Below are 23,331 nucleotides of genomic sequence, written 5' to 3' on the forward strand. Positions count from 1 at the left end.
GTTGTGTACCACCTGCCAGGTGCCAATGTACCACAGGTGGTACCTGTATCACTGGTTGAAAAGCCCTGTCTTAAGCAGTCAGAAAAACACAATATTTATTACTTGGAAAATGGAAAACAAAGAAGTCATGCTGTAGCTCTTATAAATAGAAAAAAAAGTACTTGGCTGCAATGGCATCTATTATGAGATAAGATCAATTAGACTGCCCTTCAATATGATTATCTAAATTTTACTTTAATAAAACTTGTGAATAGGAAGAGGTAGTTGATGATATTTGTAATATCATATGATATTTATGATCAAGTTCAATTTGAAATCATGAGAACATGCAAGCAAGATGTGCTGCTTATTAGTTGGGCAAAAGCTGGATTTTGAAGAACTGGGACAGATAAAGTATTGATCCTTTTGAAATTTTCAGAAGAAAACTCCTGAGAATACCATGGACAACCAATAAAATAAACCAATGCATCACTGAACAAATCAAACTAAAGTTCTCCTTTGAGGCCCAAATGACCAGGCTCAAGTTATCCTACTTTAGATACATTATAGATTAACTCCAAGTTCAACTTCAGACCAACACTCAAGTAAGCAATATCCCAAACAAGAAACTGCCAAAGAGCCATTAGTATACAGCCCAACCAAAATATCCCTCACCCATCCAGAAAGGCAAGAGACCAGAATATAAACTGACAGCAAACAGCACTCCTTACTAGCAATGATGATGTCACCTAGTTGGGGTAATGAAAGGTCTGCAAGAAAGAAAGAAAGCTCAGAGGACCCCACATTATGCAAGAAAAGACAAGAATATGTCAAGGTGAATGTATTGAGTGGATGCATAATTGGAAAATCAGAGGGATCAGTTGGGGACAAATAGTCATAGAGAAAATCTACCTATCTTTCCTGTAAGATTTAATACCACATTCATATCTCAAAAGTTCCCATTCTCCACAAGGAGAAATCATCCTTATTTTATTGCTGGACAGTAGGAATATTAAATCAATGTTTAAAGAAAGATATGTGCATTTACGAAGCATTATTTCTCCAGTGATTATTTATTCTTTTTGCCTCATTATGCTGGAAGAATTCTATTTTGAGATATTCTCTTGAGAGAACTATTCATACTTGTATAAATAGCATATTACTATTAAAATGTATATAAATGTGCTATTCTTGGGATTAAATGTATGGTTTTCAAAAGGTGTTCCTAAATGTACAAGTGCAGGTGAACCCTAGGTAAGAGAATTTGACATTTATTTATTTATTTATTTTCCATCTTGCTCACAAAGTGGCTCTGAGCAAACACATAAGACAAATATATAAATGTCTTAAAATCATATAACATATGATGTATCAATAAAAAAGTACATGAAAAAAGAACAGAATAAATTAAATGTTAAATGTTAAAAGGTAGGGAGATGGCTTTCAAGGCACCAACCTAGTTTAAACATAAAAGATATGTACAGTATATGGATATATGTTTTTGTAGGGTGGATAAAATGGTGTTAGTCCTTTTATGAAAATAGTCTTGAATACTAACAAGAAATTAAGATTTTTTTTAAAAAAATGATGAATTAAGCAAATATAAATGTAAAAGCTAGTGTTTACACTAGAAAAGATTAATTTTTGGTAAGCAATTAAGTATTTGCTAGTCTTTTTATTTATTTAATAGTAATAATTTTGATTTATAAAGTCACTCAATTCACAATTTTTTTTAAAAAAAAAATCTTAATGTCTTGTTAGTATTCAAGACTGTTTTCAGAAAAGGATTTCAACATCATTTTACCATCTCACAAAAACATGTATTAAGATGTTGAATTATCAGCAAGGAATCCAAATTCTGGTACCGCTTTAAACACACTAATGAGCTGGAAAATCTTTTACTGATCAGTCTGTCTCAACCCTAGTAAAGCACTTCCTAAAGTCTTGGAGCTGAATCATTCTTTTAGCAATAATTTGATAACTTGCTATCTTAGACAAGATATCTTTTGTTTTTCAGGATGACTTTGAAGGTAAATTTGATGATCTTTTCAAGAGTGAACTCTTTCATGCATTGTGAATATTATAACATTATAGTAACTCCCATAATATTTTATTTTAACTTTCTGTTCCAGAAATCAAATACATAATTAAATAATTGATGGTACACATCATCCCAATATTAAATGTCCACTCTCTGCACAGGAATAGAAAAGGTTGTTTGACAGGTTCCCCTTTTCCATTCACAGGATTCTGTATCTTGTTCCAATGTATTTAATTTATTAATGTGTATAAACATCTGAGAGCTGTCCGAAAAAAGAAACAGCTTCTCTATAATAAATTTTCTATTTCTTTTTTAACAGAATGTGAAGTTCTCATTTTCATGATGATCAGAAATCAAACAAAAATTGCTGAATTTGTCCTTCTGGGATTTGGGGAATACAGTAAAGCACAGTCACTTCTTTTCCTGATTTTCCTAGTAATTTATGCTGTATCTGTAACTGGAAACACTCTCATTGTGGCATTAGTTATCTTTGATCGCCACCTTCATACACCCATGTACTTCTTCCTGGGGAACCTTTCTTTCTTGGAGGTTTTCTACAGCTCCAATATATTTCCAAGGTTGCTTCTTGCTCTTCTTATTGGAAACAACATTATTTCATTTAGCAGCTGTTTCACACAGTGGTATCTCTTTGGTTCCTTAGAGGCTACAGAATGTTGCTTACTGTGTGCAATGTCTTATGACCGATATCTAGCTATCTGTAAACCACTGCACTATGCAACAATTATGAAAGCCCGAACTTGTATCCAATTAGTTGCTGCATCTTGGGTCAGTGGATTTATAACTATTGTGACATTATTTCATCTCATGTTACAACTAACGTTTTGTAGCTCAAATGAAATGGATCACTATTTTTGTGACTACTTCTCAGTTCTTAATCTCTCTTGCACTGATACTAGCTTGATAGAAATTATGGGTTTTATTATGGCTGTCCTATTCACACTTCCACCTTTTCTCTTAACTCTGATCTCTTACATATATATCATAGCTGCTATATTGAAAATTTCTTCTACTACTGGAAGACAGAAGGCTTTTTCTACCTGTTCCTCTCACTTGGTTGTGGTTTCCATTTTTTATGGTTCACTCATGATTGTGTATATGCTACCAAAGAATGATGTCAATAGAAAAATGGAAAAAATATCCTCTCTGTTATACACAGTTTTGCCCCCTCTCACCAATCCTTTCATATACAGCTTAAGGAATAAGGAAGTCAAAGAGGCACTGAGAAATAACATTAGAAAACTTGTGCAATGCAGAGTAAAGTCTCCAAAGCTAATTAATATAATAAAGATATAATAAAAAGGACATATAACATAAACTTCTTTTCTCAAGCTTAAGCTTGACAAAAGAATAGAATAGAATAGAAGAGAAGAGAAGAGAAGAGAAGAGAAGAGAAGAGAAGAGAAGAGAAGAGAAGAGAAGAGAAGAGAAGAGAAGAGAAGATACTTTATTTGGCTATTGTGATTAGATGCACAAGGAATTTGTCTCTGGTGAAGAAGCTCTCAGTGTGCATGCAAAGCAACAGAATAGTGATAATCATAATAATAAGAGCGTGTAGTAGAGAAGATTGGAAGGTTAATAATACTACTACAGTGGATGAATCTACTTAGACATAAGACTGTATTGTGTAGATTAGATGTTCATCAGAATGATGGCATGAAAGAAAAAAAAATGTCCCTGTTGTTTTGGCATGTAAAGCCCTATAGCAGCATCCCAAGTAAAAAAGATTATGCCTGGGATGTGAGCGATCTATGGTTATTTTCTCAGCTCTCCTTCTGATCCAATCACTATACAGGTCTTTTATGGAAGGCAGGCTGGTTGCAATTATTTTTTCTGTTGTCCTTACTAGCCATTGGAGTCTGTAACTGTGCTGTTTAGTTACTGTACCAAACTAAACAGTTATAGAAGTACAAATGACAGATTCAGTCATTCCTGTACAGAACTGTATTAACAGCTCCTGGGACAGTCTGAATTTCTTAAGTTGATGCAGGAAGAGCATTCTTCCTGCATCAACAACAGAAAGAATATGACTAGTTATATATAGGAAAAAAAACTGCATATGTAAGGGAACTGCATATGGGGTCCTGAAAGGCTCTACATAGTAATGGGCTTAACAGTATCCATCTCTATGCTGTAATATCCCAGTAGACATTTAAAATCACTGTGGCTAAATATGATTACCACAAATATGAAGGGAATCTCCCTGTAGTGTAATGAAACTCAACAGTCGTAATTTGTCTTTGTTTCTGATTATTATTAAATAATAATCATTATTTAATGATAATAATATTTTTCCGTATATCTACATAAGAGGTTACATTTGTTTTATGTGTATTCTTTCTAATATACTTAATTTCTGTTTTGCATAATAAATGAATTTGGAAAGCAGTTTTTCCTAATATAAATTATTCTTGGTAATTTAATATACAACACTTTTGTGTTTTGAGAGTTCTACAACATGTTAAAATCCCTTTTATATTTAGATAGTTTTGGAAAGCTTCTCAAATTAGGACATACTGTACATCTTTTTTTTCCCCCTCAACCAGAAACTTCACATTATGGGCTTGCATGAACCAGCCTTTTATCTTTTTTTCAGATTGGAAATAATGAATTTAAAAGCAGATGCAACATTCAAGGGTAAAACTTTTTTCCCCACTGTATTTTATGATTTAAAATTCAACCTGAAAAAAATATTTTATCCACAATCCATAATGGGTAAGCATTAGGAAACAAATCATCTCTTTTTGTTAAATGAGACTAAAATAGCAGGGAGAGTGAATCCTTTAGATGATATTAACTCTGTCAAGTTTTCACAGTTTCATCATATTTTTTGCTGTTATTGCTATTATATTCCTCCATAGACATGCAAACTTTCCATATCTCTTTCAAGAAAAGAAAAAGAATAACACATCAGCTTCCCACCATCACAAGGGGAAAAAAAAGCATAATTCGTGATGTTTATGTTCAGTTTTTTGGGGAAAATCCTGGAATGATATCATAGTGCAGTTTAAAATATATTGGTTATTTATAACACTCTGAAAAGAGTTGAGATAAAACAATGGGGCAACACTTCACCCTATTTCAGGGATTTTAAAAAAATGTGAAAGGAAATTAATTCTTCTTTCTTAAATGGCAGGTCATATGGTGTGATTATCACTCTCCCCAAAAGAAGAAATTTCAATTTTTCTATGGTGCTCTCTTAAACTTTTAAAGACATTTTAGGGGCATATTGCCTATTGTTCGTCAATTTATATTTCTGCTTTTAACAATGCTGATGGTGTTTTAATTACATCATTGGGAGTTTATTTGTTTTTTTCTCCCTTAGCTGGCAGACAAGGAGTTCTGGATATAATTAATTAGCCAATAAACTGAATGGGCTACAAACAGCCATATGTTTTGCAGTTTTATTTTATCATTCATTTGTCTCTTTATCACTCTTTATCACACTTATGAACTGTTGGCTTCATAAGGTATGCAGCAAAAAGGGCTATTTTTTGATTCATTCTTTACTAATATGCCAACTAATTTTTTCCAAGGAAACAGAGGCCTTAAATATGCAAAGTACTTGAGGGTTTTCCCATAAGGGCTTTGAGAAATGCACAATGATGTAACATTTTGCTTTCCATATTAATCTATGTTTTGCTCCCCATCCAGTTCATACTAGTTTGTTTTCAAAATACACATCTGTTGGCTACATATCTATCTTCTCCTTAATAAAACCAACATACTTGGATAGTAATAGTAATACTATCCAAGTATTACTATTTTATCCTTTTAAGTTAAATTTTATCATATCTAAATAAACAACATTTCTTATAGGTAGTACATTCTTTTACATCAAAAAATAAAAACAAAAGGCCCAGAAGAAATTAAAACAGAAACAAACTAAAGAAAACAAAAAGCAGATTGGTTCATATTTTTATACATTAAAGTAGTTATTTATTCTGAATAAGATAAGAGGAAGGAGTTTTTCACCATGAAATACTTCAACAGAGAATATCAAGCAGCAACAGAATGGTAACTATCACTATGTAAACTTTGTTTGTTTTGGGAAAATAATTAAAGAACTGATCTTTCAAACAAGTATGTTCTGTAGAATATGTTTCCAGAGTTATAGCTAGCTATGTTCAGTTATTTCAGCAACAATCACAAATATGGTTTTATTAATTTCATTTTAAGATTAGCAAATTAACTTGGTAAAATAAATATTTAAATAAAAATAGCTGCATAGGTGCCCTAATGGAATGGCCTTGGAAGACAAGATGAAGATTAGACAATATTCATGCAAAAGATATGTCAGTTTGAAAATGCAAAGGGGGCATGAGAAGCATTTCAGAAAGGACTCCCATGTAGTTTTTAATATTTTTTGATATAGTCAAAAAGAAATATTTTCTTCTGTTTAATTTATTTGTCTATTCAAATGTGAATGTCTGATTGTATGTGTAAATATTATTCAACCTGAGATAGTTTCAGAGAAAGCAAAAATGTTTTAAGCAGAGTTTAACAAGAATTTTCATTCAAAAAGTTTTTTATGTTGTTAGAACAATGTATCATTATGATATGCATGTATGCTTCTTTTTAAATTACAGTACAAAAATAAATATTTATGCACTTAATTAGATTTAGAAAAATAGTAGTTGAAAGGATACTAAACTATTTTTATTTACATTAGATTAATTTACAGCTTTACATTCTATCCTTTAAAATAATATGACAAAAAGAGAGCTTTGATTAGTTTCATGTTTGCAACTAGTCAATCAATATAAATAACAATTGTCAGGAAAGACAAAATATACATTATACATAAACATAAATATATTGTGAGGATAAACAAATGAAATACAGAGACATAACATTTTCAAGCTATCTCTGTCAATTCTTCATCAAGTATAGAAAAAAAATTAAAGTATGTCAATCAGATGACAGGTAAGACATTAAACACATTGACTTGTTGGTCAAAATATCACTAAGAAAAAATAGCTTGAATATCACTATGACAATATGTTGAGTTTGTGCATTTTGTTTCTTTTCTTTTTTCAATAGGACATGGTTTTCCTAGTTGCCATGATGCTGAGGAATCAGACAAAGATAGATGAATTCATTCTGCTTGGATTTCATGAATTTTGTGAATTTCGAAGATTTCTTTTTCTGAGTTTTCTACTAATTTACATTGTAACCATGACTGGAAACTTTCTCATTGTTATGCTAGTCATCTTTGATGAGCATCTTAAAGTGCCAATGTATTTCTTCTTAGGAAGCCTTTCTTTCCTTGAAATTTATTATAGTTCCAATATATTCCCAAGGATGCTTTCAGCTCTCCTAACTGGTGATGGAACCATTTCTTTCAGCAACTGTTTTATGCAGTGGTACCTCTGTAGTTCTTTGGTAGCTACAGAATGCTGTTTACTATGTGTGATGTCTTACGACAGATATCTAGCAATTTGTAAACCACTGCATTATTTGACAACCATGAATTCTCAGACTTGTATTTATTTAACAGCTTCATCTTGGATCAATGGATTTGCTATATTTTCAATTTTGCTCATTTTGATGTTACAGCAATTAACGTTTTGCAGATCTAATGAAATAAAACATTATTTCTGTGACTATTTTGCCCTTCTAAGCATTTCCTGTAGTGCAACTTGGGTATTGGAAATTATGAGTTATGTTGTAGCTGCCATCTTCATACTTCCTCCTTTTCTCTTAACTCTCTTATCCTATGTTTATATTATAGATGCTATCTTAAAAATCCCCTCTGTCACTGGAAGGCAGAAAGCCTTTTCCACCTGTTCTTCTCATCTGGTTGTGGTTTCTATTTTCTATGGATCTCTCATGATTGCTTACATGCTGCCACGAACAGAAAAAGCAGATGTGCCAAAATTTTCTTCTTTTTTATACATAGTACTGCCTCCACTAGCAAACCCATTTATATACAGTCTAAGAAATAAGGAAGTCAAAGAGGCCCTAAGAAATAATATTGGTAGACTGATACTATACAAACCAACTTCTCCGTTTAGGGTATAAAATTGTGAAAGGGAAAAGTTTGATAGTATTTCAAGATTTTTTTTTAAAAAAATATTGATTTATACATTAAAAATATGTTTTTGAACTCCAGCAGGCCTATTTGTATAAGAAGATCTTTACTTAGTTCCAAAATTTCCAAGTCCTTTATCAGGTACATGTTCATTCCATGTTAATGTAGGAGGAAACTCTAACTATATAGGATGGAATCTACATTAAGTTGAATTTTCTTCAGATATTACAGATCTAAAGTATAACATCTGTGATGAATAATTGTTTTATATTCCAGAAGTCCCTAATTTGACTGCTTTACCAAAGCATTGCCTTACACGCAGTGGTGGGATTCAAATATGTGAACAACCAGTTCTCTATGCCACTTCCAGAAGTCCATTATAGGCCTGGGCAACAAAAAATTAGCTACTGGTTCTGCTGAAGTGGTGTAAACTGGCTGAATCCCATCACTGCTTACACATTACCAGAACCTTTGGTGTGCCTGAAAGAGTTGTAGTTGGTTTAGATTCTTCCACAAATGCAAAAAAGAGAGAGAAGAAGAAGAAGAAGAAGAAGAAGAAGAAGAAGAAGAAGAAGAAGAAGAAGAAGAAGAAGAAGAAGAAGAAGAAGAAGAAGAAGAAGAAGAAGAAGAAGAAGAAGAAGAAGAAGAAGAAGAAGAAGAAGAAGAAGAAAACAACACTCAGTTGCCATAATGATTGCCTTCTAAGAATTGTTTATTTTTGTTTTGCTTTTTCTGGAACTTTGCAGACATTTAGGAGTTCTTATCTAAATCATCACTAAAATTATAAACTTGTAATTTTTATCTTCTGAACTTATTAATATTTTTCTTTAGAAATAACTAAAAACCTAGGTCATGCCTTGTTGGTGTTTTACCTGAATTACTATATCAGTTTGTGGGCAGACTTTTCTGATTTTTCTCCATCTATTGCAGAAGTCCCCAAACTTTTGGGCACAAGTGGCCGGTTCTGTGGAAAGATGGTTTTCTATGGACCAGAGGGTGTGTAGTTTTGTGTACTGCCTGCATCTCGCAGATGGGGTTTGCTTGTTTATGTGGACTGGTTGCTGGCATGCTGTGGCCCAGTACTGGTCCATGGACTGGGGACCCTTGATATATTGGATCAAGTCCTGAATCACTCACAGGTGACTTCTGTGACTGATGGTCTTTCCCAATATACCCTTACTTCTTCTTGTCAATCAGTATATCTGTTGCCAAAGGTTTAGTAGATCTATCCAGTTTACTTGATGATGCTAACCAACAGGAGCAACTAATTATTTGAATTATTTCATTAAAATTCATGTTTTTATCTACTTGTTCAATCATACAGAAAAATTCAATTAAATTTTGTTTATATTAAAATGATAACTTCACATTTTAGATATGATTCTCATCTTATTCTTACAATCTAGAATCAGTTCATAATGATCTGAATCTTTGGGTTATGTTGATCTTTTGATTTTTTGAAGATACCTTTTACAAGCTTCTTTTTGGAAGACTTTATTAAGCCATAAAGCTCATAATTTACTATTGCTTCGTACTGCTAATATTATAAAATATTTTTATTTATATACACATAAAAACCCACATGGAGAGAAAACATCTTACATGGATCATTATATTGTGATATTAATGATTAAATATCTAATTTAGAGTATATGCAATTACTATTGTTAATACTACTATGATCGTAGGTATTTGATAGAAATTATGATAGGAAATGGGTTAAGCTGTACCATGATGTCAGAATGTAAAATTGAGTTTTTTACTCTTCATCTCAATGTTGTATATAAAGTAAGTATATGTATCACATTGTTTAAATTACAATATTGCAAGGCTCTTTTTGTATTTGTATGTCTTGTTCACATGAATAAGGTTTTTAAAAGTAAATGGGTGATTAATGAAACAGCTTCTGAGTGATGCTTTCACATGTTTTTTTTTCCCAAAACATTTATTCAAAAATAAATCTACCTACATGATGATTGTTGTGAGGAAAATAGGAATAGGAACATTATGGAACCTAAACAGAATTTATGAATGGATAATGGAACACCAAAGAGAAAATAGATAGATAGATAGATAGATAGATAGATAGATAGATAGATAGATAGATAGAGTTTGTTTGATTGTTTGCAACACTAATTAAATGGATCAAGTTATTTAGCCAGTCTGATCACATGCAGTTATATTAATATAAATTACAGCATTCTCTCCTTCATGGATTACTGCCTTGTCGTGGTGAAGGGGCTTGCGTAATTCAATGAAGCTATGAGCTATGCCATGCAGGGCCACCCAAGACGGACAGGTCATAGCAGGAGTTCTGACAAAATGTGATCCACTGGAGAAGGAAATGGCAAACTACTCCAGTATCTTTGCCATGAAAACCCCATGGACAGTACCAAAAGGCAAAAAGATATGATGCTGGAAGATGAGCCCCTCAGGTTGGAAGGTGTCCAATATGCTACTGGGGAAGAGCAGAGGGTAGTACTAGTAGCGCCAGAAAGATGAAGCAACTGGGCCAAAGCCGAAAGGACGCTCAGCTGTGGATATATCTGGCAGTGAAAGGAAAGTCCGATGCTGTAAAAAAAATATTTTCTCCATAGGAACCTGGAATGTAAGATCCATGAATCAAGGCAAGCTAGACATAGTCAAAAAAGAGATGACAAAACTGAACATTGATATCTTAGGAATCAGTGAACTAAAATGGACAGGAATGGGTGAATTTAACTCAGATGACCATCAGATATACTACTGCGGACAAGAATCCCTCAGAAGAAATGCAATAGCCTTCATAATCAATAAAAGAATAGGAAAAACAATACTGGGATACAATCCCCAAAATGACAGAATGATCTCAGTTCGAATCCAAGGCAAACCATTCAATATCACAGGAGTCCAAATATATGCCCCAACCATTGGTGCCATAGAGGATGAAATTGACCGGTTCTATGAAGCCCTACAGCACCTTATAGAATTAACACCAAAAAATGATGTCCTTATCATCATGGGGGATTGGAATGCTAAAGTAGGAAGCCAAAAGATAAATGGAATAAAAGGCAAGTTTGGCCTTGGAGTACAAGCTGCACAGGCTGATAGAATTTTGTCAAGAGAATATGATGGTCATAACAAACACTCTTTTCCAACAACCCAAGAGATGGCTCTACACATGGACATCACCAGACATCACCAACACAGAAATCAGATTGACTATGTGCTCTGCAGCCATAGATGGAGAAGCTCTATACAATCAGTAAAAACAAGACCAGGAGCTGACTGTGGCTCAGATCATAAGCTTCTCATTGCAAAAGTTAGGCTTAAATTGAAGAAAGGAGGGAAAAGCACTAGGTCACTCAAGTATGAACTAAATCATATTCCTGATGAATATACAGTAGAGGTGAGAAATAGATTTAAGGAATTAGATCTGATAGACAGAGTGCCTGAAGAACTATGGATGGAGGTTCGCAACATTGTACAAGAGGTAGCAACTAAAACCATCCCAAAGAAAAAGAAATGCAAGAAAGTAAAATGGCTATCTGTGAAAGCTTTGAAAAGCTTTGAGGAAAGAAGGGAAGTGAAAGGCAAAGGAGAAAGAAAAAGATACATCCAATTGAATGCAGAATTCCAGAGAATAGCTAGAAGAGATAAGAATACCTTATTAAATGAACAGTGCAAAGAAATAGAAGAAAACAACAGAATAGGGAGGACCAGAGATCTCTTCAAGAAAATTGGAGATATGAAGGGAACATTTCATGCAAAGATGGGCATGATAAAGGACCAAAATGGCAGGGATCTAAAGAGGCAGAAGAGATTAAGAAAAGATGGCAAAACTGTAACACAGAAGAACTATACAAGAATGAGCTTAATGTCCCATATAACCATGATGGGGTGGTCACTGACCTTGACTCAGACATCCTAGAATGTGAAGTGAAATGGGCATTAGGAAATCTGAGCAACAACATAGGTAGTGGAGGTGACAGCATTCCAGATGAGCTATTCAAAATCTTAAAAGACGATGCAGTAAAATTGCTACACTCAATTTGCCAGCAAATTTGGAAAACTCAACAGTGGCCACAGGAATGGAAAAGGTCAGTTTACATTCCAATTCCAAAGAAAGGCAATGCCAAAGAATGTTCAAACTATCGCACCATTGCACTCATTTCACATGCTAGTAAAGTTATGCTTAAAATCCTACAAGCTAGACTCCAGCAGTATGTGGATCGAGAACTACCAGAAGTACAGGCGGGATTTCGAAGAGGCAAAGGAACTAGAGATCAAATTGTCAACATATGCTGGATCATGGAGAAGCACTAGGGAGTTCCAGAAAAATATCTACTTCTGCTTCATTGACTATGCTAAAGCCTTTGATTGTGTGGATCACAACAAATTGTGGCAAGTTCTTAAAGAGATGGGAGTACCAGACCATCATATTTGTCTCTTGAGAAACCTATATGTGGGTCAAGAAGCAACAGTGAGAACTGGACACAGAACCACTGATTGGTTCAAAATTGGGAAAGGAGTCCGGCAAGACTATATACTGTCACCATGCCTATTTAACTTATATGCAGAGCACATCATGAGAAAGGCAGGACTAGATGAATCAAAAGTTGGAATTAAGATTGCTGGGAGAAATATCAACAACCTAAAGTATGCAGATGATACCACTCTAATGGCCGAAAGTGAAGAGGAACTAAAGAGCCTCTTGATGTGGGTGAAGGAGAGTGCAAAAGCTGGCTTGAAACTCAACATTAAGAAAACCAAAATCATGGCATCCGGCCCTTTCAATTCCTGGCAAATAGATGGGGAAGAAATGGAGGTAGTGACAGATTTTATTTTCCTGGGCTCCAAGATCACCTCAGATGGAGACCGCAGCCAAGAAATTAAAAGACGCTTGCTCCTGGGGAGGAAAGCTATGGCAAATCTAGACAGCATACTAAAAAGCAGAGACATCATCCTGCCAACAAAAGTGCGTATAGTCCAGGCCATGGTTTTCCCATTTGCAATGTATGGCTGTGAAAGTTGGATCATAAGAAAGGCTGAGCGCCAAAGAATTGAGGCCTTTGAACTATGGTGCTGGAGAAGACTCCTGCAAGTCCCCTGGACTGCAAGGCGTTCAAACCAGTCAGTCCTAGAAGAGATCAACCCTGACTGCTCTTTAGAAGGCCAGATCCTGAAGTTGAAACTCAAATACTTTGGCCACCTAATGAAAAGGAAGGACTTACTGGAGAAGGGCCTAATGCTGGGAAAGATTGAGGGCAATAGAAGAAGGGGACGACAGAGAATGAGACGGCTGGATGGAGTCACTGAAGCAGTAGGGATGAACTTAAATGGACTCCAGAAGATGGTAGATGACAGGAAGACCTGAAGGAACTTTGTCCATGGAGTCGCGATGGGTCGGACACAACTTCACAATTAACAACAACAACAACAGGATTCAGTTTCACAAAAAAAAATCTTTTTAAATTATTATTATTAGTATTGCACATGTCTGAAAAGTAGCCCTGTTGAGAAGAATCAATCCTTGAAGCACCCGAAAGAGAGGCAGTAGGCATGATCTCTCCCCTTCTTATTGGGATTACCTGTTGATGGTGGAGACAACTCACTGTACTGCAGTGTCCCACATTCCCAAAGAAGCCCCTGATCCAGAAGGGTATCATGGTTGATCAAGGCACACAAGGTTGATCAAGGCACAGAAGGATGCACTGCCCTTCTCAGTTCTGCCAATGATTATTTAAGTATCAACAGTACTGACTCTGTACTGAATACCATTGATTTTATGATCCCTGATAGTTCTGATTTCCATAGATATAGTATCACTGGATACTAGACAATGAATGTAGAATGTTTCCTATCAACTTTGCTTTAGTTTCCCCCCCCCCCAACATTTTTTTATTGTATATTTTTGTCCAAAGTAAAAATTGGGAAATAGAAAGCTGATGCTTCTTGGTTACAATGTTAATAGCAGGTAGATTTTTTTAAAAAAAAGAAATATATCTTTGTATATAAAAAAGTTATGAAAACAAGATTTATGGCCTAATACTAAATGGGGGAGACACAAAGTTTTCTTGACATACTTTGCTATGGAAGCTAGAGGAAAGTTTTCAGGAAGAACAGCAGTATTAATATGATGAACTGAAGCAATAGGCACCAGATTAACATTTCTCCTTGGGATAATTAATGTTCTCTCTAGAGGGACAGAGGCAGATTATGATTCTGTAAGCTCCCAATCACCAGAAAGACAAATGTTCAAAAAGTGAAGACTAAATAATGAAATACTGCAATAGTCATTCAGACTCACAAAGATGCACTTACTGTTATATCACAGAGGTAACCTTCTTTATATTTCATAATTTTTTTTCTGACAATGTTCAATGAAAAGAAAGTATTTTTTTTTAAAAAAATGGGTTTCTTGACAAAAAGATTCATCAAAATAAAAGAGTGTTTGCATTGCAAAAAACAATATTCAATTGTCCCTTAACATAAAATCATTATTGCAGAAATGATAATGAGTGAAAAAAGAATTACCAGTCCTCTTTTCCAATGGAATGTATTAGTTATTGATTTATAACATCCTATTTCTCTTTTTTTCCCCAGGATACAATAGAAGATCTGTTTATTCAAATTATATGCATTTTTTATTATGCAATAAATGGCCTAAAGAAGTTAGATGAACATCACAGAATTTATAATTTTGGGGTTTGGAAAATTTGGACAATGGCAGTCTACTCTTTTCTTTACTTTTCTAATGCTTTATATTATAGCAATGGCTGGAAATATTCTTGTTGTAATTTTAATTGCAGTTGATCAACATCTTCATACCCCCATGTACTTCTTCCTAGGAAATTTGTCATGCTTGGAAACTTGCTATATCTCAAATATTGTACCCAAGATGATGATCGGCTTATTGACTGATGAAAATACCATTTCATTCAATGGCTGTTTTTTGCAGTTTTTTTGCTTTGGCTTGCTAGTGGCTACTGAATGTTATCTCCTGTCTGTAATGTCATATGATCGATATTTAGCAATATGCAAACCATTGCATTATGCAATGAGTATGAATGCTCGAATTTGTATCCAGCTAGCAGCTTCTTCATGGATAAATGGCTTTATAGCTGCTTTGATCCTTTTAAGTTTAATGCTACAACTTACATTCTGTGGTCAAAATGAAATTAATCATTACTTTTGTGACACTCTTCCACTAATAAAACTTTCCTGTAGTGACACCAGCCTGGTAGAACTTACAAGTTTTATCTTTACCTTTGCATTTACACTTCCTCCTTTTGTCCTCACTGTGACTTCCTATATATACATCATAATTACCATCTTGAAAATTCCTTCCACTATTGGGAGGAAAAAAGCCTTTTCCACTTGCTCATCTCATCTAATAGTGGTTTCTATGTTTTATGGAGCCATCATGATTGTATATTTGTTACCAAAATCTGAAGCACTTAGTGAAGTTAGCAAAAATTTTTCTCTGTTATATACAGTCCTGCCCCCTGTTGCAAATCCTCTCATTTACAGCCTGAGAAATAAGGAGATGAAGGATGCCATGAAGAAGACATCAATAAAGTTTATATCTTTTAAGTTTTACAGAGGATAATTATGATGGTTCAAAATGAGAACATTAGTAAGAATCTTACTTTAAATCTTTGAACTTTCTGCCTTCTTCGCATGAGAGTTCATTAACATCTTTGTTCAAATATGTCCAATCTGTTAGTTCATATCTCAATTAAGTCCCTTCTGGATTATTTCAGTAATTTGTTGACAGATCATCCTGACTGTTTTTCACATCTTAAGTCAAGTATGAAAAGTTTGGTATGTATAGCTTTGATCTCTCCCTGTACACTTTGCTTCTTATTTTCAACAATCATTACATTGTTTTGGTCTTTGTGGGAAATATCAGTTTCACTTTATTGTACTTTAACATTTTCTTTTACAACATTTATTTTGTAGCGGTTTTAATCAACCATAAAATCAGTTGTCAAATGTTCATATTATTATGGTACCTATACTAGGAAATTGTTATGATTTTTGCATTTTACGATTATTATATAGTATTTAGAATTATCTTACAATACTTCTTATATTGTTTTACAAACACACACAATATCAATAATAAACCAATCATACACACAAAATAAAGTTAAGCTAAATATTGCTGGATGAACTCTTATTTTTTTTCCTCTCTCTTCACATACATGGATCAAATAAGCCATATTCCATGCTGGATGAAGCCATCATTATCCTCAGCTTCAAGAAAGTGAACTGAGCAGATCTGGATAATTGATAGATTCATTAGTCTTTATGCATAATTAGTAAGCTGTATGCATGTCCTCTAGATTGAAAACTGCAGGATTGGACAAAGGAATCTATTCTATGAAATAATGAACAAGCAGGTTTTCATTCTATTTTTCCTACCTTTGTTTATGTGTTGGTTTTATACCATTAAATTGAAATATATACTCATAAAGCAAAGTATCCCATACAAAGATATCTGGTTTCATTTCCAGAGAAATCTAATGGTGGAAATTGGAAAACAGTAGCATAGACATTCATATTTTTCTCATTTAGTGTTTGTATGAAAAGTAATATCAGAAGTAACCTTACAGGTGCTAACCTGTCAGAAAGGAAACAGACGAAGTTCTACTTTGGGCTTCATGTTATTTATCTTTTACCTAAATTCCCTAACGCCATCTCACTGATTTAATTTGTACCCACTTCAGATCTCTTATATGCTAAGGGCATTACTATTATTTGACAATATTTGGTGATTAACTACCATAAAACCATAGTAGTGGTCTATGCTTAAAAAAGACTTTAAAAATGTGGCCAGTTACAATGAATAAAATTGAACATGTTAATTGTTTTAAATATTTGTGGGTAGTTCTATGTGCTATTGGATCTGGAAGCTTCATAATTATATAAACCTAAGCCACAGGTCTTTAAATTTGGCCCTTTTATGACTTGTGACTTCAACTCCCAGAATTCCTTAGCCAAGCACACTGGCTGAGGAATTCTAGGAGTTGAAGTTCACAAGCCATAAAAGTGCTAAGTTTGAAGACCCCTGATCTAAGCACTAAGGAACTAAGTAACAATACTGAGTTTCTATCATATTAAGGCAAGGAATGTATTGCTGAAGTGTTGAAGTTATTTGAACAAATATTAATGCACAACTAGGCTGATTTCCTTAATTATAAATCTGTAGACATAGATTTTCCATGTGCCCAAAGGTTTATCAAATGCTGCATTAAGGCTGTAGGTAAGATCATTGAAAACAGATGCAAAAACATGGTTATTCATATTTACTTATTGAATCTAAGGCCACCTTTCTAACAACAGGATTGAGTCTTCAAGTTTTAAGAGATTATTTTACTGCTGGTATCTATAAGTACTTAAAAATGAGTCTCTGTCATCCTCCCTCTTTACCAGTTGTCTTTAGAATAAACCTTTCAAATGGGCAAAATTGATTATTTGATATTGAATAACAGAATGTAGTTAAATTTCACATCATATCAATAGGTATTTAAAATAGTCCAGATGGCAACCAAGTAGATTTCATCAGTCATCCTCTACTCCATAGCAAACCTTTTTTAGAGGCAGACATTTTATCTACAAGTATAAATAAATGTATGAATGGCCTTAGCCAAAGAGAGGAGGAGGTGTTGCCTAGGAAAAAGAAAAAGAGGCAATCAGAAAAAGAAACTTAGGAAAATAATAAGTTGAGAAAGCACTCCTCACATACATACACACACACACACACACACACACACACACATTGTTAACATTGGTATGTGTTAACTATTCATACATATTTTTGTTGTGAAACAATCTTAATCCTTAGTTAGGGTTAAATATTTGAATGTGATCAGACTAACATGTTGTTGTGGCCCATTCCATATGTCTGTATTTCAAACATACTAGAAAATATTACTTGGAGGATTTATTTACTAGTTATGTATCTTCTTTCATTTCAAGAGCTAAATGTAAGGTACACACACACACACACACACACACACACACACACACACACACACTGTATGTGCATATAAAGAAAAAACAAGAAAGAATATTTCAGTGCAGTAATGTGACAAATCCTCCTCACTTATGGCATATTAAAAGGCCATATTTTTGAAGCTTTTCTAAAAAGCAGCAGGATTGGGGTCAACTGGACCTCGGGGAAATGGTATTGCAGAGGACGAGAACAGTACAGAGGTGGCAGGCTTCCGAGATATCATTTATTACCAATGGATGCAAATGTTTAGTTGAAATTTGATTCTATCATACCTTTGATATCCAATGTTGTCTTATAATATGGACTAAAATAATCTAGATCTCAGTCTCAGAGAACCCATTTATTTTACTATCTATCTATCTATCTATCTATCTATCTATCTATCTATCTATCTATCTATCTATCTATCTGTTATGTCCTGAGCCTGTGCAAGCAGGCTCGGGGCATTGCAAACGGTCCCGGGCAGGTGTAAGTTGCCCGGGACCAGACAGGCTGTTGCCAGTACTTGCGCGCATGTGCAAGTGCTGGCACGCCAAAAGTTGCAGATTGACCCGGGAATGGCCTATATAAGAGGCCAAGAGTTTTGGGCGTTGCCGGCGTCTTCCAACTGTAAGCTGAACTAAGAATAAAGAAGTCTTGAGAACTACAACTGCTTCTCATGTCTTGCCATTTCGCGAAGGATGCAACACTATCTATCTATCTATCTATCTATCTATCTATCTATCTATCTACCTATCTTCATGTGCTTTTCCCTGCATCAGTTCTGCATTGATTCACTGAGGTAAGAAGAATTGTCAATGTGAGGTGGCCAATGGTTATACTCCAATTGGACATCAGACAGCAGTGTTGGACGTACACAAGTCTGAATGAGATGGCAATACCTAAATTTGAGAAACAAATAAATAAAATATCTTTTACATACAATATGACAGCTTCTTTTTATTTATTAATCTTCTCTTTAAGGCCAAAAACTCTAGAGACTCATATTTGTTTTGTTTTCCCATGATCATGCAGATGTAATTGTTACGCAAGCTGTTAGGGGAATATTAGAATATATGGAAAACTTTCACAAAATGAAGTTTATAATACTGGTAACTAATTAATTGAAGTTGTTCCAAATACACACACACACACACACACACACACACACACACACACACACACACACACATAACTAAGGATATGAATGAATGAATGAATGAATGAATGAATGAATGAATGAACAAACAAACAAACAAACATATGTTTGTGTTTGTAAATAGACAGGTGCAGGGATATGGATAGGCACACACACACACACACACACACACACACACACATACCACTTAGAAAATCTCCACATATATGTCCGTGTGCAATATGATTGTGTATATAGGCACATCTGTCTCACACACACACATACATACACACACATGGAGAGAGAGAGAGAGAGAGAGAGAGAGAGAGAGAGACTAGTTGTTATGCCTCTCTCAGAAATACAGCAACAAAAATATATTGAATAATTTCATTGGAAAGGAAGTTATTATCCTTTGAAGATTTTTTTTTAAAATACAGCTTGATATTTAAGAAGAAGAATGGTATAAAACACAGGAAGTTATTTTAGTGAATAATCAATAAACAGGAAAGATGACTATTTCTTATTTTCTTTTAATTTGTAATTTTTATATACTATTGTTCCATTTTTTTACTTATTTATTTTTAATTAAGGTTTGCATAGATTTGAGAATAAGAACATATTGAGCCATGTTTAAAAATTAAATATCTCAGACAATGCTTAATTCAAAAATGTGTTCAGTCTTGAGATCAAATAATTATATCTTTAAATATAAAATATTTAAAATCAAAGAAAAATGATCTGCTTATAAGCATCTTGTTTTGACTAGGGCATTAATTTAACTAAATTTCATCTTCCTATATGTAGATTTATATCTTTTCCCTTTAATAATATTGCACATTATTTCTTTCAGAAATTGTTCCAATATTTATCATAGTCAGAAACCATACAAAGATAAAATAATTTATCCTGTTGGGGTTTCAAGAATTCTCTGAATTGCAGGTGCTTTTTTCCTGATTTTTTTTAATGATAACACCGTTACCTCACTGTGTTTTAAAATAAAATCAAAGGAAATAAATGAAGATATATAAAGATGAAATGACAGAGACAAAGGAGATAGGATAAAGGTAGAGAAATGGATATAGAGATAGCTTTTGTCTCTCTCAAACAAATGATATAAACACAGATAAATATGGTATCAAATGTTCTAATTGGGGTAATAGCTAATTACTTCACCCTATTTTACAATAATTATAAACTCTTGTTTCAATTTTATATGTTTACTTGTTTGCATGTATTAAGAGATATTTTTTTCAATATTATTGAGATGTATCTGAAAATAACAAAAAAAGATATCTGTGTGCAGGCTGATTTGCAGAAATCGCTGATGCATATAACTGTTCACTAGTGCATTTTACCTAAACAGTGATCCTATGGGTGTTAAAAAAATAAGTTATAATTTTTATCTCGGTCTCTTGAGTAGTGACCTCAATTATTAAATTGTTTCTTTAAACAGAAAATATTTAAGATCAAAGTAAAATTATCTGCTTATAAACATTTTGCTTTGAAGAGGGCATCAATTTAGCTAAATTTCATCTTCCTATATATAGATTTGCCTATTTCCCCTTTAACTGTATTTCCCATTCTTTCAGGACTTGTTCCCATATCTATCATGGTCAGAAACCATACGAAGATAAAAGAATTTATCTTGCTGGGGTTTCAAGAATTCTCTGAACTGCAGGTTCTTTTTTTCCTGACCTTTTTAATGATTTACATTGTGACCATAATGGGAAATATTCTTGTTCTTCTGCTGATTGTCCTGGATCCACATCTTAAAAGCCCCATGTATTTTTTTCTGGGGAACCTCTCTTTTCTAGAGGCTTGCTACAGTTCCAATATATTTCCAAGGATGATTTCAGCTCTCTCGACTGGGAACAGGAGTATTTCCTTCAACAGCTGTTTTACACAACTATATTTCTTTGGTTCATTGGTATCTTCAGAATGCTGTTTACTCTGTGTGATGTCTTATGATAGATATTTAGCAATCTGTAAACCATTACATTATGCGATCATCATGAAAAGCTGGACATGTATACAACTAGTAGCTGTGTCTTGGATCAATGGATTTGTGGCTTTGACGGTAGTCCTCATTTTGATGTTGCAGTTAAATTTCTGTAACTCCAATGAGATTGATCATTACTTCTGTGAATATTTTCCTATTCTAAGACTCTCCTGCAGTGATATTAGTACAGTGCAAATTTTGAGCTTCCTGGTGGCTTCTGTATTCACATTTCCTCCTTTTCTTCTGACACTTGCATCTTACATTTATATTATTATTGCCATCTTAAACATTCCCTCTACTACTGGGAGGCAAAAGGCTTTTTCTACCTGTTCTTCTCACTTGATTGTAGTTTCTATTTTCTATGGATCTCTAATTATTGTATATATGACACCTAAGGCTGCAACTAGGAGGGAGATGCAAAAAATCTCCTCTTTGTTATACACAGTTTTGCCTCCTATGCTCAACCCCTTTATATACAGTCTGAGAAATAAGGAAGTCAAAGATGCCCTAAGAAATAATATCTGCAGAAATTTTAATTTAATTTCATAGGAAGTCAGAGGAAAGTTGCTTACTGTATGTAAAAAAAGGGAGGAAAACTGTAGGAGGACATAGTGGAGGATGAAAAAAAGATTAAATATGTGATTCATTTTTAAAATGTATACAAAAAAGCTTTTCAAATAAAGTCTGGAAGTGTTACATTATTCAAATATATTATGTTGCAATACAATATAAATTATTAAAATGCATTTTGCATTAAAATGAATTATAGGACTAATTTCACTGATGTCTGACAAAGTACTTCCAATGAAATTATGATTTGATGTCCAGAATCATACCAGGTGTTACAATAAATATCAGACAGGAAAATTTCATTTAATTATTCAGAACATGGGAAGACTATTGGCCAGCAGAAATAGAAGTATTTTTATGAATCCAAATACCGTTCTGAACAAATACAGTTATATAGCATTAGAAAAGGTGCTTAAATGGTATTTTAATTTTGTTTTAAAAATTCTTTTCCTCTTCATTTTGTAGCTAATTGTGTTATTTAGAATAGTAGGTCAACTATTGGAAGATAATGTATAGGAAATGAAAATGAATATTGTTTTATCATAGTAGTAGAGAGTCTGGTAGTATAGAAATTGGAAAGATATGTTTTCTTCTTCACATTTTCTACTATATGGAAGTTCTCAACCATTATTATATTTATGTATATAATGTAATATTTTTTTATATTTTTATTATTTAATGTTATCTATATTCAAACAAGAATTTTACCATTGCTTCTCTACATCATGGTGGTACAGTGCTTAGAATGAAGTATTGCAGGTTAACTCACTGCCAAGAGTTTAATTATGACTGGCTCAAGTTTGACTCAGCCTTTCATTCCTTCAAGATTGATAAAATGTTTATTGATAATAAACAGATTATTATTAAGGGCAATATGCTGATTCTGTAAACTGCTTAGAGAAGACTGTAAAGCACTATGAAGCATTATATAAGTCTGAGTGCTATTGCTCTTGCTATACTACTGTGCAATGTGTCACCCTATTGTAAAAAATATATTATTAAAAAAAATGTTAAGACTCTGGAAAAAGTGCAGGAAAAAACAACAAAAGTAATTAAAGGGGTGGAGGCTAAAACATAGGAAGAACAGTTGCAGGAATTGGATATGTCTAGTTTAGTAAAAAGAAGGACATGATACAGTGGTAGTGTTTTAATATTAGAAGGGCTGCAATGAATATGAGAGAGTCAACCTCTTTTCTAAAGCACCAGAAAGCAAAAGAAGAAGCAATGGATGGAAATTAATCAAGGAGAGAAGCAATCTAGAACTAAGGACAAATTTCCTAACAGTGAGAACAATTAACTGGTGGCTTGTCTTCAGAAGTTGTGATTATTCCATCACTGGAGGCTTTTAAGAAAAGACTAGACAGACACTTGTCTGAAATGCGATAGATCTCCTGCTTGAGTTGAAGGTTAGACTAGAAGAGAGCTTTTCAACCTTTTCACCCATTGTATCACTTTTAGGATATGGCAATATGCGAGTACCACTAGTCGCTAGCAAGGTGTCAAAAACTTGATGACCCCCCCAAAAAACAAAAAAGTGGTGAAGTACAGGTAGTCCTTGACTTACAACAAT

The 23,331-nt window shown here is 33.7% G+C and overlaps 4 protein-coding genes across 8 annotated transcripts; all 4 read left to right on the forward strand.

The window, feature by feature from the left end:
* The first annotated feature begins 1,168 nt into the window (after positions 1 to 1,168).
* LOC120320008 (olfactory receptor 6C4-like) lies at positions 1,169 to 4,426 on the forward strand. The gene is made up of 2 exons (XM_039369433.1): positions 1,169 to 1,233; positions 2,340 to 4,426. Exon 2 carries the CDS (start codon positions 2,360 to 2,362, stop codon positions 3,332 to 3,334), a length of 975 nt encoding a protein of 324 aa, XP_039225367.1. The 5' UTR covers positions 1,169 to 1,233; positions 2,340 to 2,359; the 3' UTR covers positions 3,335 to 4,426.
* Positions 4,427 to 4,542: 116 nt separating this feature from the next.
* Positions 4,543 to 8,175, forward strand: LOC120320007 (olfactory receptor 2AP1-like). The gene is made up of 2 exons (XM_039369432.1): positions 4,543 to 6,055; positions 7,082 to 8,175. Exons 1-2 carry the CDS (start codon positions 6,053 to 6,055, stop codon positions 8,060 to 8,062), a joined length of 984 nt encoding a protein of 327 aa, XP_039225366.1. The 5' UTR covers positions 4,543 to 6,052; the 3' UTR covers positions 8,063 to 8,175.
* Positions 8,176 to 14,310: 6,135 nt separating this feature from the next.
* LOC120319986 (olfactory receptor 1038-like) lies at positions 14,311 to 16,220 on the forward strand. The gene is made up of 2 exons (XM_039369399.1): positions 14,311 to 14,390; positions 14,658 to 16,220. Exon 2 carries the CDS (start codon positions 14,731 to 14,733, stop codon positions 15,661 to 15,663), a length of 933 nt encoding a protein of 310 aa, XP_039225333.1. The 5' UTR covers positions 14,311 to 14,390; positions 14,658 to 14,730; the 3' UTR covers positions 15,664 to 16,220.
* Positions 16,221 to 19,498: 3,278 nt separating this feature from the next.
* On the forward strand, positions 19,499 to 23,052 carry LOC120319983 (olfactory receptor 2AP1-like). Of its 5 annotated transcripts, XM_039369390.1 has the most exons (3): positions 19,499 to 19,652; positions 20,043 to 20,131; positions 20,782 to 23,052. In XM_039369390.1, the coding sequence occupies exon 3, from the start codon at positions 20,802 to 20,804 to the stop codon at positions 21,738 to 21,740; it is 939 nt and encodes a 312-aa protein (XP_039225324.1). In that variant the 5' UTR covers positions 19,499 to 19,652; positions 20,043 to 20,131; positions 20,782 to 20,801; the 3' UTR covers positions 21,741 to 23,052. The 5 variants fall into 5 exon arrangements, with proteins under 5 accessions (XP_039225324.1, XP_039225328.1, XP_039225327.1 ...); XM_039369394.1 differs by lacking the exon at positions 20,043 to 20,131 and having other exon boundaries at positions 19,506 to 19,652; XM_039369393.1 differs by lacking the exons at positions 19,499 to 19,652; positions 20,043 to 20,131 and adding an exon at positions 20,132 to 20,256.
* Positions 23,053 to 23,331: the final 279 nt, after the last annotated feature.

This window comes from Crotalus tigris, unplaced genomic scaffold (assembly GCF_016545835.1).
Source record: "Crotalus tigris isolate CLP2741 ecotype Arizona unplaced genomic scaffold, ASM1654583v1 scf7180000021055.717220, whole genome shotgun sequence".
NCBI classification, from domain to species: Eukaryota; Metazoa; Chordata; class Lepidosauria; order Squamata; family Viperidae; genus Crotalus; species Crotalus tigris.

Bases quoted from the DNA above. Each gene is read 5' to 3' on its own strand.
- LOC120320008 (XM_039369433.1), top strand. From the start codon at position 2,360: ATGATGATCAGAAATCAAACAAAAATTGCTGAATTTGTCCTTCTGGGA.
- LOC120319986 (XM_039369399.1), top strand. From the start codon at position 14,731: ATGAACATCACAGAATTTATAATTTTGGGGTTTGGAAAATTTGGACAA.
- LOC120319983 (XM_039369390.1), top strand. From the start codon at position 20,802: ATGGTCAGAAACCATACGAAGATAAAAGAATTTATCTTGCTGGGGTTT.